General features: G+C 44.4%; 1 protein-coding gene across 1 annotated transcript; it reads right to left on the reverse strand.

Annotated features, from left to right (window-relative positions):
- Window positions 1-2,693: 2,693 nt before the first annotated feature.
- CD86 (CD86 molecule) lies at window positions 2,694-12,722 on the reverse strand. Its single transcript, XM_019480062.2, has 3 exons — window positions 12,677-12,722; window positions 10,032-10,370; window positions 2,694-4,353 (listed from the first exon to the last, which is right to left on the reverse strand). The coding sequence occupies exons 1-3, from the start codon at window positions 12,720-12,722 to the stop codon at window positions 3,986-3,988; spliced, it is 753 nt and encodes a 250-aa protein (XP_019335607.2). The 3' UTR covers window positions 2,694-3,985.
- Between the last annotated feature and the right edge of the window lie 401 nt (window positions 12,723-13,123).

Consider the following 13,123-nt stretch of genomic DNA (forward strand, 5'->3'; position numbering starts at 1 on the left):
TGTCTGGCTGTTCCATGGAAATAATACAAGCAGTATGTGGCAGTTACCTAGCGATGACATCTACAAGGGACCCCTCTGATGCACCAAGCCTTCACTGTTGGTCCCAGCCCTAACATGGTAGCAGTCTTGAACCAGCTGTAGTGTGGTGGGGTTAGGACTGGCAATCAGCTGATTGTCAGTCCCAGCACTACACTGTAGTTTTGAACTGGTTCTGGTGTGGTGCTAGGACTGGTCTCAACAATGAGCTGACTGTTGGTCCTGGCCCCAGAACCTCATCAGAATCCTGAGCAGGTCCCTATGCAGTTCTGGGACTGAGCAATAATCACCTGATTGTCAATCTCAGCCCTAGCAGTGCACCAGACCTGGTTCAGGACTCTGGTGTGGTGCCAGGCTGGGACTGACAATCAGCAAACTGTGCTTTAAGAGATTGTGTTAGAGATCATAGTAAACATTACCATGTGGCTGCTCAGATCAGTGGTGATGCATAGGGAGTGCATGTGCACCCCCTGAGAGCACTGGTGAACACCCTGACCAGCCACGCTCACCACTTAGGCGATGGGCGGGGGGGAAAGATGGGAGTGGCTGCAGCAGTCAGCCGGCACTTGCTCCCAGAAGTGGCTGCAGCCACTCCCAGAAGCGGCTACAGAGATCACAGTGATCAGCCGTCACGGGATTGCCTGGGGGACACCCCCCCCCGCAGGATCGCGCAGGGGAAACCCCCACCCCAGTTGCGAGACTGGTCGTGGGGTGGGGGGGCACAGGCCCCCCCCGACTAAGGCAGCACCAGTCGCCCATGGCTCAGATCACATTCTAACTTCTAGTATGGCACAGTAATACTTACTAGGTGAGTCTACATGTTCATTAATGCGCTTTTTCTATCATGCATTAAATTTAGCACCTCTAATATGAGGTACTAACTTAATGTGCAGTAGGCTGTCCTATGCACAGTAGTGAAAGCACATGCTTTTTTAGTGATGCTCATTACTCAGTAGCCTAATTTTACTTGCATTAGCATATTAACACAGTTTTTGCTGTGATACTCGAATGTTCAGTAAAACAGGTTACTGCACATTAAAGTGCACATGTAGATGTGCCAACTATGATCTAAATAAAACATGTCTTAAGTGTTTTGCGTGACAAGGCCCCTCGAAGAGAATTATGTCTGCTGGGCACTGCACTCTGTTTGGCTGTGTGAACAAATGTAGGCCCAGACTGTCTGGGGAACATATTTTATTCTTGATACAAGAAAGGACAGCACTCCCATATTAGGAGTAGGATCCTTTTGATTTGAGGTAACTGCAGGACTTTTGGGATTCAGTGCTGGAGCAGTATGGAGGAATTCAAGCACAGACTAAAAATGAAGACTAAATTTAGTTCTCATTCAGAAGACAGGTCCTTCAGTATAGCATCTGGAGTAACTGATATGGGAAGCTGACAAATTAATTACTATTAATTACTATGAATTTGTCAGTATTACCATTTACTGGTTTTGCTACAGTCTTGCTCCAGCTGGCAGTAGTAGTCTAGTGGTGCTAGACAAAATAAGTTTCCACAATTCCTATGACAGATGAGCCAAATCTGTCAGGGAGGGAAGCTGGCAGAGGGGTGGGACTGAGGATGTGGAAATATTTTAAGACTGTGAGGGCTACATGCAGGATAAGAGAGAAGAACACGTCAGTCTGATAAGGGAACTGGGGATAGGGAGGAATACATGGATATGCTGGTATATGGACATGCTGCTGGAAAGAGGATGCCCTTGAGTGGGTACACAGTTGTCCAGCATAGTGAGTGTAACCAAGTTGCTAACATATGGGATGGCACACACACCTTTCCTCTTGGGTGCAAAGACATCCATCCACTCCTGTTGGAGATATCATCAGTAAGGGGGATGGCTTAGAGAAACATAATTTCTTCTAATCAAGACTAAGCTATGCTAATTGACATAAAGAATCCTTTCCTATTCCCATCTGTTTTCCCACCTCTGCCTATCTAGCTGTTCAAATGAAATCTCATAATCTCCTCTTTTATCCTGATCCCTATACTCCTAGTCTTTAAGTCACTGACCAAAATTTAAAACCAAATCACTTTGCCAGTAATAAGAAGAGTCTGATATGATATCTCAGGGGAAAGGGTGTCCTCAGGAGATTCCCATCTCTGTGCACACCAGAGATGAAGTGGTGTTTTAGATATAAAATATTAAGAAGTTTTGTTTTGCAATTTTAATTGATTCCTTGCTGTTCAGTATGCATGCTGATAGCCAGTGTATTATCAACTAGCTATTTCCATTTGACTGTAAGATGAAGGATAATGTTCAGAGGGACTCAAACGAAGAACTGCGATGTGGAAAAAAGCAGGACTGAACGGGAAGCAAAAACTTACAATGGCTGGTAGAAGTGTTACATCTACTCCTCTTTCTCACCACCATCACAAGGACCACACCAGCTATGACCACTCCAGATATCAACCCAACTGCAAGCAGAATAATGGGGTGCATGACTGGTGTTACTGGTTCTGGTGCTGAATAAAGAAAGGAGTACAGACTTTAAATCTTTAACACTGATGATAAACTCATTTAATGACAGTTATGACCCATCCCATCTAGCCCAAACCATCAAAGCACATAAATCAAAAGATAATGCAAAAACGTTTCCAGCATTCCTTGCTGCTTTTACATTGCTTTATTTGAGCTTGAAATCTTAATGGCCACCTCAAAAATATTAAGGGAAAATAGTTTCCTAAAAGCATGGAATGTATAAAAGTTAGATGTGTTGATCTCTTGATATAAGTGCATGTGAAACTTCTGTTAAAGTTTTGTGCTAGAGCGTAAATTTGAGGAACTGTACTAAATATTTCTTGGTAACTGTTGGAGGTGGAAGTCATAGAACATATGATATGTTCTACTGTGCTATTCATAGTGTTGCAGGGGGATATGAAAGAGGCACAGAATGCAGGGGAGTTTTCCCTTAATTTGTTATTATCGTGTCCTTAAAAGTTTAGGTTTGGTTGGGGGTATCCTGAGGCAAGTTGAATTGAATTTCACTTGAGTTTAACTCCTGGGTGCCAATATAGGGTTGGTGTATCACTGGGGTAGACCCTCAGTCAGGGAGAGAAGCTACCTTCACTGCTATAGTCATCTTTGGGAGTATTGATCTTTGTGAAGGGCATAAGAGGCTGTGTCCTGTCCTTGGAAGATTTATCTATGAATCGTATTTCCCTATTGTGATGTTTGAGGAACGGACCGTCCACCCCCTCATGCTTTTTTAAATGGGACACAGACAACTGCAGCAGCAATAGCAGAGAACATGCCTACTCAACCCTGCTTTCTACCCTACTGCCATTCCCTCTGGAAGATGAGATATGCTTCACCCTGCAAGAACACCCAACCTGTCAAGGGGACACAAATATGTACAAGGGACTGGCATATAGAGCTCCTCTAACCTGATCCATTCATGTCCTCATGTACAAATTAAAAAATGTGCTAAAGGGTACTAAAGGATTTTTCCTCACAGTGTGAATTAAAAAGGGCTTTTTTTTTTTTAATGGGGAGGGGATTAAAAAACAAGTTCTCTCATATACAACGCTGACATCTTCTGATGTGCACACAGCAGGGTTTGAGTGTTAGTTGTTTAGTCCCACAGCTCAGATGTCTCCAACTTGAGCTACAGATGTAATTGTAAGCCTTTCTTTGGCTCAGCCAGTACAGGAGACTTTGACATACACTTTCATAGTGGATTATAGAACAGCAGCAGTATACTGGAATTAGGGGTTTCCATTCAGCAAGAATCATGTAGCTCAGTTATTAGAGATGGGCTAATGAAAGCACTTCTGTGTGACAGGCAGTGGGTCTGAGTGGATAATTTGGGGCTTACCATGTTAGAATATTAGGTTCAACTTTTTGCCACTTTTTGTTATTTATAAAATAAAAGTTTTACACTGATGGTGACTGCCTTAACCTTCACTAGTGACTGTTGTGTCCCAATGCACCTCAATATTCATGGCACCTAAAGGCTGAAAAGTCAGCATGGCCAAAGCAAGACGCACCAATGCATAGTGACTTTGAGACAAGGCTTTCCATTTTCCATGTTGGGTAAACCAGGCAGCTGATGTTAATGTGGGTATCCATGGGAACCTGGATGGTCCGAGTGATGGTAACCTTATACAGCTTTGTTTTGTCATCCTGAAAAACTGCCATTTGGTCCACATGTTCCTCAGTCAAGTTTCCCTTTGAAACTTGCCAGGTCATCTGTGTGGGCTCTGGATAGCCCCAGCTGGAGGAGCAGGAGAGATTCAAAGCTGTGCCAGGTTCTACCGTTCCCTTGTGTAGCTTCACTATTTCTGGCTGACTGTAGTTAGCTAAAAACAGATCAGAAAAAAGCACCATGAGTCACACACATTATCTCTACTTGCCGCCAAAGGTTCTCAGGGACAGAAGTGGGTCTGCCCAGGGAATGGTCCTGAAGCCTGTCATGGGGTATTTACTTCTTTTGCCTTCTCTTGGCAGTGTCCCCCAGCCATACTCTCCTTTGGCTCAGTACTGTAGTGCCCCCAAGAGAAGGCCTTTTGAAGCCAAGCTGTGGACTGTTTTCTTCTAACTAACTCCCAGCCAAGGTTTAGAGTTGTTATAAGGAGCAAATTCAGCTCATCACCTTTTTATTCCAATGGAAAAAAGAGAAAGGTATTTACTGACCAGAAGCTATGATGGGGAGTTATGAGGAAGCATCAGAACTGCCCTGTTTTGCTGGTTCTTTTTGGGTTAAGCAGTGTAAATCAAGGTGATCATGAATATAAGAGCAAGTCATCAAGACATTTAGAAAGCCATTCTTCAGTTACGTGTATACTAGAAGCCTGGGGGAGGGGGGCAGTGGGAGGGTGATGAACACTATCGATTCCGAGGAGATTCGACTCGATTCCGTGGCCGAATTTCTGAATCTGAATAGAATCAGGGGACCAATTTAAAGGTCTGAATCGATTCAAAGCTCTCCAAATCTTCAGAAAAGATTCCTGCCAGGCCCCCCAGCCCCCTGCCCACTCCCCCAGTCCCCCCATTGCTGCCCACCCCAGCTCAGTACTTTAAAGAAAAGCCCCAGTGCTCACCGGGTGCTGCCAGGCGGGGGGGGGAGGGGGGGGGCAATCCCTGCTGCCCCCCACTGCATGGGGGGCTCTGCCATGAGCCCCTGACTCCCCCCTGCTCCCCTAGCCCCCACATGGGTGCCCTGCCCAGGCCAGCTCCAGCCCTTTAAGAAAAAAAAACAAAAACAAGAAAAGCACCAGAACTCTCAGCTCCTGCAGTGGCCTTGGGGCTTCAGGGGCTCATCCAGAGCCCCCATGTAATGCAGGGCAGTGGGGGCCAGCAGGGATTGTCCCCTGCCAGAGAGAGCAGTGAGTACTGAGGTTTTTTCAGGGGTTTTTTTTTCTTAAAGGGCCAGAGCTGGCCCATGTGAGGAGAGCTGGGGGGGGGGGGGCTCATGCAGAGACCCCCATGCAGTGGAGGCAGCAGGGATCGCCCCCTGCCAAGCAGCACTTGGTGAGCTGGGGCTTTTTTTTTGCTTTTTTTTTTTTTACACAAGTGCTGGGAGCTGGGGCAGCCATTTCTGGGCTGGGAGAAGGGTGGGAGATGGGCCTGGCCTGGCTGATTCGGTGATTCGGCCAAATCGAATTCAGACAGTGATTTGAATCACCGAAGCGAATCCGAAGCGAATACTAGCTGCTTCGCACAGACCTACTATTAGGCTCAAAGTCTGAGTCATGATCTGGCAAAGTATTACAGTCACTGCACACTGCCCAGCTTGCAGTGGAATGAATGGACAGAAAGATCAGGAAGCAACACTGCATTACAAACACTTTTTCTCCTGTTAGAACAGAAGGTATTCCTATTCCTTTCTCTGGTTGTTACATCCCAGGGTCCCAGCCTTTTTGTCATAGCATCAGGTTGCTATCAGGAGCTCATGTTGGTTTGCTTGATCACTGTAATTCTAAATACTTTTCAAAAGTTGTTCCTTTCAAAGATGCAGGCCTCTACTCCATAGATGCAGCCTTCATTCTTTGTTCTTGGATGTATAACTCTGTATGGAACTGTATTAAAATACTCTTTTTCCTTAATGGGCCCAAGTTGCCAAGTAATCCAGAGCAGTCTGTGTGACTGCCCTAGCGTTATTTTTTACCACTCTGTGACAGTTTATGTTGCATCCACTTTAAGTGTGAAACTCTTTCACAGGAAAAATTCCTGGTAGGAGATAATATTTTACTAAGGAAACTAACAAAAAAGTTAGTTCAAAACATTTAGTTTTAGAAGCATATACATAGCAATCCTAATTAATTCTAATTAGATGGATTAATTAAATACGAATTCATTCTAATTAAATTAGTTCTAATTGAAAGTTACTCAATTTTTAAAGCATAATTTTTATAAACCTTTGCTTGTATATTTCTCCTTTCCTGACTGCTGCACAGAAGAAATGCAGCAGTAAGTGGTTTAAATCTGAGCTCCTGAAATGAACCAGAAAAGTTTGAGAGAATTTGTTGTGCTTACATCTGAGCCATCTATTAATACCTGCTCAGACACTGGCCAGATTCATCACAGATAAAGCTTCGCTGATGTCAGCTCCTCCTGAATTTGTCTTTAGGTGCCTCAGTATTGATATAGGTGCTGGTTTAATATACTGACGTTCAAACAGTAGACCTAAGTGCCTTACCACATTCCACATTGTTGATCACTGAGACTGTTGAGATTAGCAGTCAGGTTTCTGGAGGTGAGTAGACTGTCCAACTACACAATCACTAGAGCAGTGGTTTGTGAATCATATACTCTCTCTCTCCACATTTCCAGCTGCTGTTACAATTCTATTTTTTTTAACATTGAGAATGGTCTTGAAGCCTGTAAATGCAGCCACCAGTTTTGCCATCTTTATTAGTACAGGTTGCTGTAGAAACAGAATGATGCCAAAGCACGGACTGGAGCTACCAGCTAAACAACTAACAATAACTAATGAGTTTCTCAATATTTTTTCACTGTAAGCAATTGCCATTTTTGTCCCAGGGATGTTATGTACATGCAAATAGAAGGCAGAATTCCCACAAGATATTGTAAAAGAAGATATGATCCAAATCTGTTTATTGTCTTGGGGTTTCCTTCAGTTGAACACTTTAGTTCACAGACATTGTGATAGGAGAAAATCTATAGCAAAGGAGACTTAAAATTCTCTTTCATTCAAAATGTAATCCCCCAAACTTGGCAGCTGGTATATAGATAGAATAAAAACCTTCTAGCCAGGGAAGCTGGCATTTCAATAAAGTATTGACTTCTATAATTAACTATAACCAAAAAGGAGAGTGCAAAGATAGCGAAAATATTCAAGCCTTGGCCTCTTTCAGTTTACTCTGTTACTGGTCTTCTCTTCCCAGTGACAATGTTTGTGATTCTTTCTCTTTTATTGAACCCAAATATAGCAGGACTGAGCCCCAGGGGTGGCCGTGATGCCCCCTGGTGGCCTTGTGACTCCTGCCCTGCTCCATCTCTCTGGGTCAGGGCAGACCTCTTTCCTTTCCTCTCTCTTGCTTGCCATACTTTGCTGGTTGTCATGGGATGGGGTCCCCAGGGATGGCAGTGACACCCCTAGGGCTCTGTGTCAATCTTGTCCAATGGGCACCCTTTTCCTCACCTGCCACATCTTGCTGGTAATTATAAGAAATAGGGAGGCTGCCCTCGAGTTTGTGTTTGGACACAGTCCTGATGGACCCCACTGCACCCTGTGGGTTCTTAGACCCCTTTTGGGTCTTGCTTAAAATAGATGCCTCATGGGACACCCTCAGCCTTATGAGCTAGATGCGTGGCTCCAAAACTGCCCTTTTACCATGCCCCAAGCCTCATGGATAGTATTTAAATGTTGTCCCTCTGAGGCCTTAGTCTAGTTCGGCCTCCTGTCATCACTGGGCTCTCCTCAGCCCTGTCTCTGCGCCCACACTGGCGCTGGGGTCTGCTCACCCCTTTGTCACTGTGCCCCCTGGCACTGCACCCACTGGTGCTGGGGTCCCCACATGTAGTGTGCCCCAATGAGGCCTCTTCCTCTCCCAATGGCCTCAGCCTGGTCCATTGGTTTATAAACAGCAACCAAAATATGAGCCCTGGGCCAGAACATAATACAAGCAGTTCAGGGTGTGCTCTGTCCCTTTTAAAGAGTCAAACTTCCCCCCCAGCACTAAGTGTCTTGTAGGCCAGGGTACTTGGTGAGCTCCTGGAGCCCCATTAGGCCTATATGCAGCATATTAGGTGGCCACTAGTGTCTCTGGGCAATTCTTCCCTAAAGGCTCCTTCCCCTGGCAGCTGCCAAAGAACTAACTCCTGCTGGTCTCAGCCCTGGGGTTTATATGTGCCCAGGGCCCTGCCTTCTTCCGGGTGCAAGTGCAGGCTAATTCCCTTGTTAGCCTGCTGCCATAGTAACCTGCACCTGTGGGGTTTCTGTTTGGCTCTTAGGGCTCTCTCCCTAGGCAGTTTCTGCTCTTAAAGGAGCAGGCACCTTAGTGCCCTGTGACACTGGTATTATTTATGAGGAAAAAGGGAGGTTGCCCCCAGGGTGCCAGAGCAAGCCTTGGTCTACTACTAGTCTGTGGGTTCCCCCTGAACCCTGCTAATCCCCGTCCTGCCGACAGGCACTAGGTGGGGTCATCCCAGCCCATCCATACTCTAGCATGCTTAATTGACTTAAGAGCTAGTTTTGTGGTCTCCGACCTCCCCTACAGCCACATCCATACCTTATGGAAGCTATGGGTCATAACTTAGGTAGGGCAGTCTGCCTTCAAAACAGCACCAGGCCTCTACTCCCTTGTTGGGGTCTTGGCCTTTCTGGATTCTCCCCATTTGCTCTAGGTGGGCTTTTACCCTAGGCCCACTGCCCTGACCTGGCTTCTGGGCTCCAGGCCTAGTCTAGCCCTCTTGGGTTCTGGTTTCCACTCTCCCCGGCTTTGGGTCTGGCCCTGGTTCTTTCCCCTCTTGGGCTTCAGACCCCTGGCCCTCTTTGCCACTGTTCAATGCCTTGAACCCAGATCCTGGCAGGCCTCAAGATAGCCACATGCCCTTCATGCAGCACTGTGATCTTCTCCACCCCTGATAGTCACAATCCAGTGCACTAATATAAGCCTACTGGTTATAATGCAAACTGTCCACACACAGGGTCCAAATATAAACCTCAGCTTGCTGGCTGTACAGCAAAACTTCCCCCTACTCTGAACTGTATTCTTCTGCAAGCCCTCAGTGCCTTCTCAGGGCAGCAAGGCTGTCAGCCACACACTCCTCTTCAGGCTTTTGTTCAGGAGCTTCTCTCCCTGCCATGTGCAGGGCCAGACTGACTGCCTAAATAGAATATACTAAATATTACTCTGTCAACCTTCAGAAATCGGTGTAATTCTCAGTAATGCTTCCATTTTTCTTTGGAGTAAGCATCTATTCCTCCATGCATAAACTTCCCTTTATTTTTAGATTTATTTTCCAATTATTCATATCCACAACATAATCTCACAGTGCCTAAAAAGAACTTAAATTGTTTCAATGACTCTTGCCAGTAGTTCACTACAAACCTATGGCTACTTAGACATTGGCACCCTAGCAAATACAAATCAAACGCAAAAACCCAAATTCAGGAAGCATGTGTTACAGAGTGTCCTAAAAAGAAGTGTGGAGTGTCTTGGGGGAGAGTCAGGAACTGTATGAATCTGAACAAATCATTATCCTCTCTGTGCCCCAGTTTGTCTCGCAAGGCATGATAACATTGCCCAACCTCACCTGGGTGTTATAAACGTTCACTGGTTAGTATCAGAAAGCCCTATGTAAGTGTAAATATTATTTCAAAATGGAGAGCCCTCCACTAAAAATATCCAGCTATCTGGACTCAGAAATTCTACTGGGGTGGCAGACTGTCAGTTTTAGAAATTAAGGTATATATCTAGTGATTCAAGAGTACAGCATGCTCTCCTGGGCAGCGAAAAGATGAAATGGAAACAAAGATACCAATAGATGGAGGACACTAGTAAATACATACCAATAACAAACAATTGGGACTTGGAATCATATATCTTCTCCAATCCGCTGCTTTTCTTGTGTTGTATAATACACACATACTGCCCTTCATCCATAATCCCAACATTTAGAAGACACAGAGTCCATGTGTTCATATCCATCATTGTGCGATTTATGTACTTAGGATCAAGGTTGTCGGATAGCTCCTGCCCACGATATACCTCATTCACAACCTCTGACTCCTTTTGCCAAAAAACTATCAGTTCCTTCACATCAATGTTGTCAGGATTGTGAAAATTACATCGTAAGTATGCAGTATGATTGACAAATGCTTTCTCCTGAAGCATGTTGACAGCAGCACCTTAGAGCAAAAAAGAAGAATCAAGCTTCCAGAAATGAGAGTAAGCCCCTGTCTAGGATCTGCTCCCACCATGGTGAATGCCATGAAAGTAGGCTGTAAAGCCTCCACCATGCAGGTATCTTCATACCAGCACATGGGCTTTGCCAAGGAAACCATTCTGGGAAAACCAACACCTACCTCACTCTAGTTACATGTCAGTGAAGTGAGAACAGCATAAGTCTCACTTTCTGTCTCTGCCTCCCAACTTCATGAAGGTGTTGTAAAGCCAAGTAATAAGACTTGTAAAAAGACTATTATTCTCATCTGAAGAGGAGCAAATATGAAGTTCTGTTCATGTTTGATGTGATTCTCTAACTGTGCAAAAGTTTACATAGCTACAACTGGTTTTAAGTAGACAGTTAGCTGGGATCTATCATTTCAGCTTCCTTTTCATCCAGATACTCTAGCAATAGTGTTTATGAATTAAGTACAAAACTGGATTTGAGCCAAGTGTGTCTGATTCAGTGATGTTGCTCTAAGTCTTTAGATTGTATGAAACAATAGTTCTTAGAGATATGAACTGCTCCTGTCTCAGTGCGGCATTCACCTGGAGTCTAACAACAGGTTAAACATTAGGGCTATGCAAAGCTTTGGTCCCTGATTCAATTTGGCAGAGATTCAGCCCGATTCGGTGGCCGAATCTCTGAATCTGAACCAAATCAGAGGACCCTTTAATCGGAACCCTCTGATTCAATTCAGAGAGATTTGGAAATATTCGGCGATTCAGATATAGACATAGATTTAAATGTTTTTTCTACATACCTCTAGGTAGCAGGCTGCTCATGAACACTGGGATGGTGGGGTGGATGGAACGTTCCATGGGAACGCAGGGGGCTTCCCAGCACACTCAGCAGCAGACCCAGAAGTGGACCAGAAGTACTTCCAGTCCACTTCTGGGTCTGCCAGGGAGCGTGCGGGTGGCCCCCTGTGCCCCCTTGGCTCAGCAACTGGTATCTCCTGGGTCTGGGGGGGCACCCAGGGTCCCCTTGTGGCCAATAGCTGAGCCGGGGAGGCAGGAGGGACCCCCATCACTCTCCCTGGTGGACCTGGAAGTGGACTGGAAGTAATTCCAGTCAATGAGGCCCCCCTGCACTCCCGTGGGATGCTTCATCTGCCCCAGCATCACAGCAGTCATGAGCTGTGCTGGTACCTTGAGGTATGTAGAAGAAACATTTAACGCTGTGTCTGTGTCTGAATCTCTGATTCTCTGAATCAGCATTGAATTTTCAGATTCAGATTCGGCTGAACTGAATCAGGGGCAGTAATCTGAAACAACTGTCCCTGATTCAGGCTGAATCCGAATCAAATAGGGACCGCTTCGCACACCCCTATTAAACATCCACCCAATTTCACTGCCAATCATTTTATCAGAAATAGCTAGCTGGTGGACAAAAATTGTTTGCACACCTATAAACTGACTTTTGTTGAGTTACTCCCTGATTTACACTGCTAGTTACAGTATGCCTTATATTTCTCTCATTTAAACAAGTTTATCTACCATTGTTGGATATAGTGACAGATACTGAGGGGAGATAGTTGCTGTTAAGTGTTACTGGAATGTGTAATGGAATGGAAAGTGTTACTCTGAATGTATAGGCAGACAAGGTTCTTTGGGTAAATCTGATATCTTTTATTAGACTAACTCAAATAGTTTTCCATATTCTTCTTTGTAAACTTTTGGGTATTTAGACCTGAAAGCTTGCAAAGAAGAATTTTTCCAACTATTTGAATTGGTCTAATAAAAGATATCAGATTTACCCAAAGAACTTTGTCTGCCTATGTCCTTAAACCAACACGGCTACAACCTATACCCCTGTTACTCTGAATGTATAGGAACCTCTGCCCTGCCTAAAAGGAGGAGGAACACAAGAGATGTATCTTTTCCCAGGAACCAAAAGACTGAACTGCCTCATGGATAACAAACAGAACTCTCACCTTCCTAAATGCAGCCTCAGTTGCCACAGTTCAGAGATCAAGACTTCTAGCTTCACCCTGACATTTGCTATGATATTATTATTCACCAATGCAAACTTCTGAGACATGTTAAAAATGAAAATGTAAAAGCAGCATAAAAATGATTTTGACATAAAAATATATGATCCAAGTGATACTGAGGCTCTGCCACATAATTTAGATATAATGTTTCACATAGAATAGGTAGATTTGATTTTAAAACTGAAATCATTATAAGTATGTTTGGAACTGGTAGGAGCCCAGCAAATGTAGCTAGTCAGCACAGTCTTAACAATTAAAATGGTGTCTCCTACCTGGGAGAAATGTCATCAAATGAAGAAAGAATTCATACAGTTCCATGGCACTAGTGCAAAGGAAAATAAAAAAAGAAATCAAACTGTTAGAATTTGAAAATTCTTCAACAGCCTGCAAAAATAATACTTTCTGCCTCTAAAATTACTTAGCATCTCCTGTAAGGTCCTAACCATTCTTACCTCTCCCTGAGTTAAAAGTATGTTAAACAATCTACACCCCTTAAACAATCTTGACACCTTGAAAGTTGAGGAGTAACAGAAAAACTCCATGGTAATTGCATGTGTCCTACTTATTGTTCCTAATATTGTCATGTACTTCACAACACTTTTAATCAAGGCTACACACCAGCCTATTGGGAAAATGGTTATTCTGTGCATATTTTACAAACGAGGTAACTGGAACATTGGCTAAGATCACTGCAAGCAGAGTCTGGGACATGAACCCGA

Source organism: Alligator mississippiensis, chromosome 1, assembly GCF_030867095.1.
Source record: "Alligator mississippiensis isolate rAllMis1 chromosome 1, rAllMis1, whole genome shotgun sequence".
NCBI lineage: Eukaryota > Metazoa > Chordata > Crocodylia > Alligatoridae > Alligator > Alligator mississippiensis.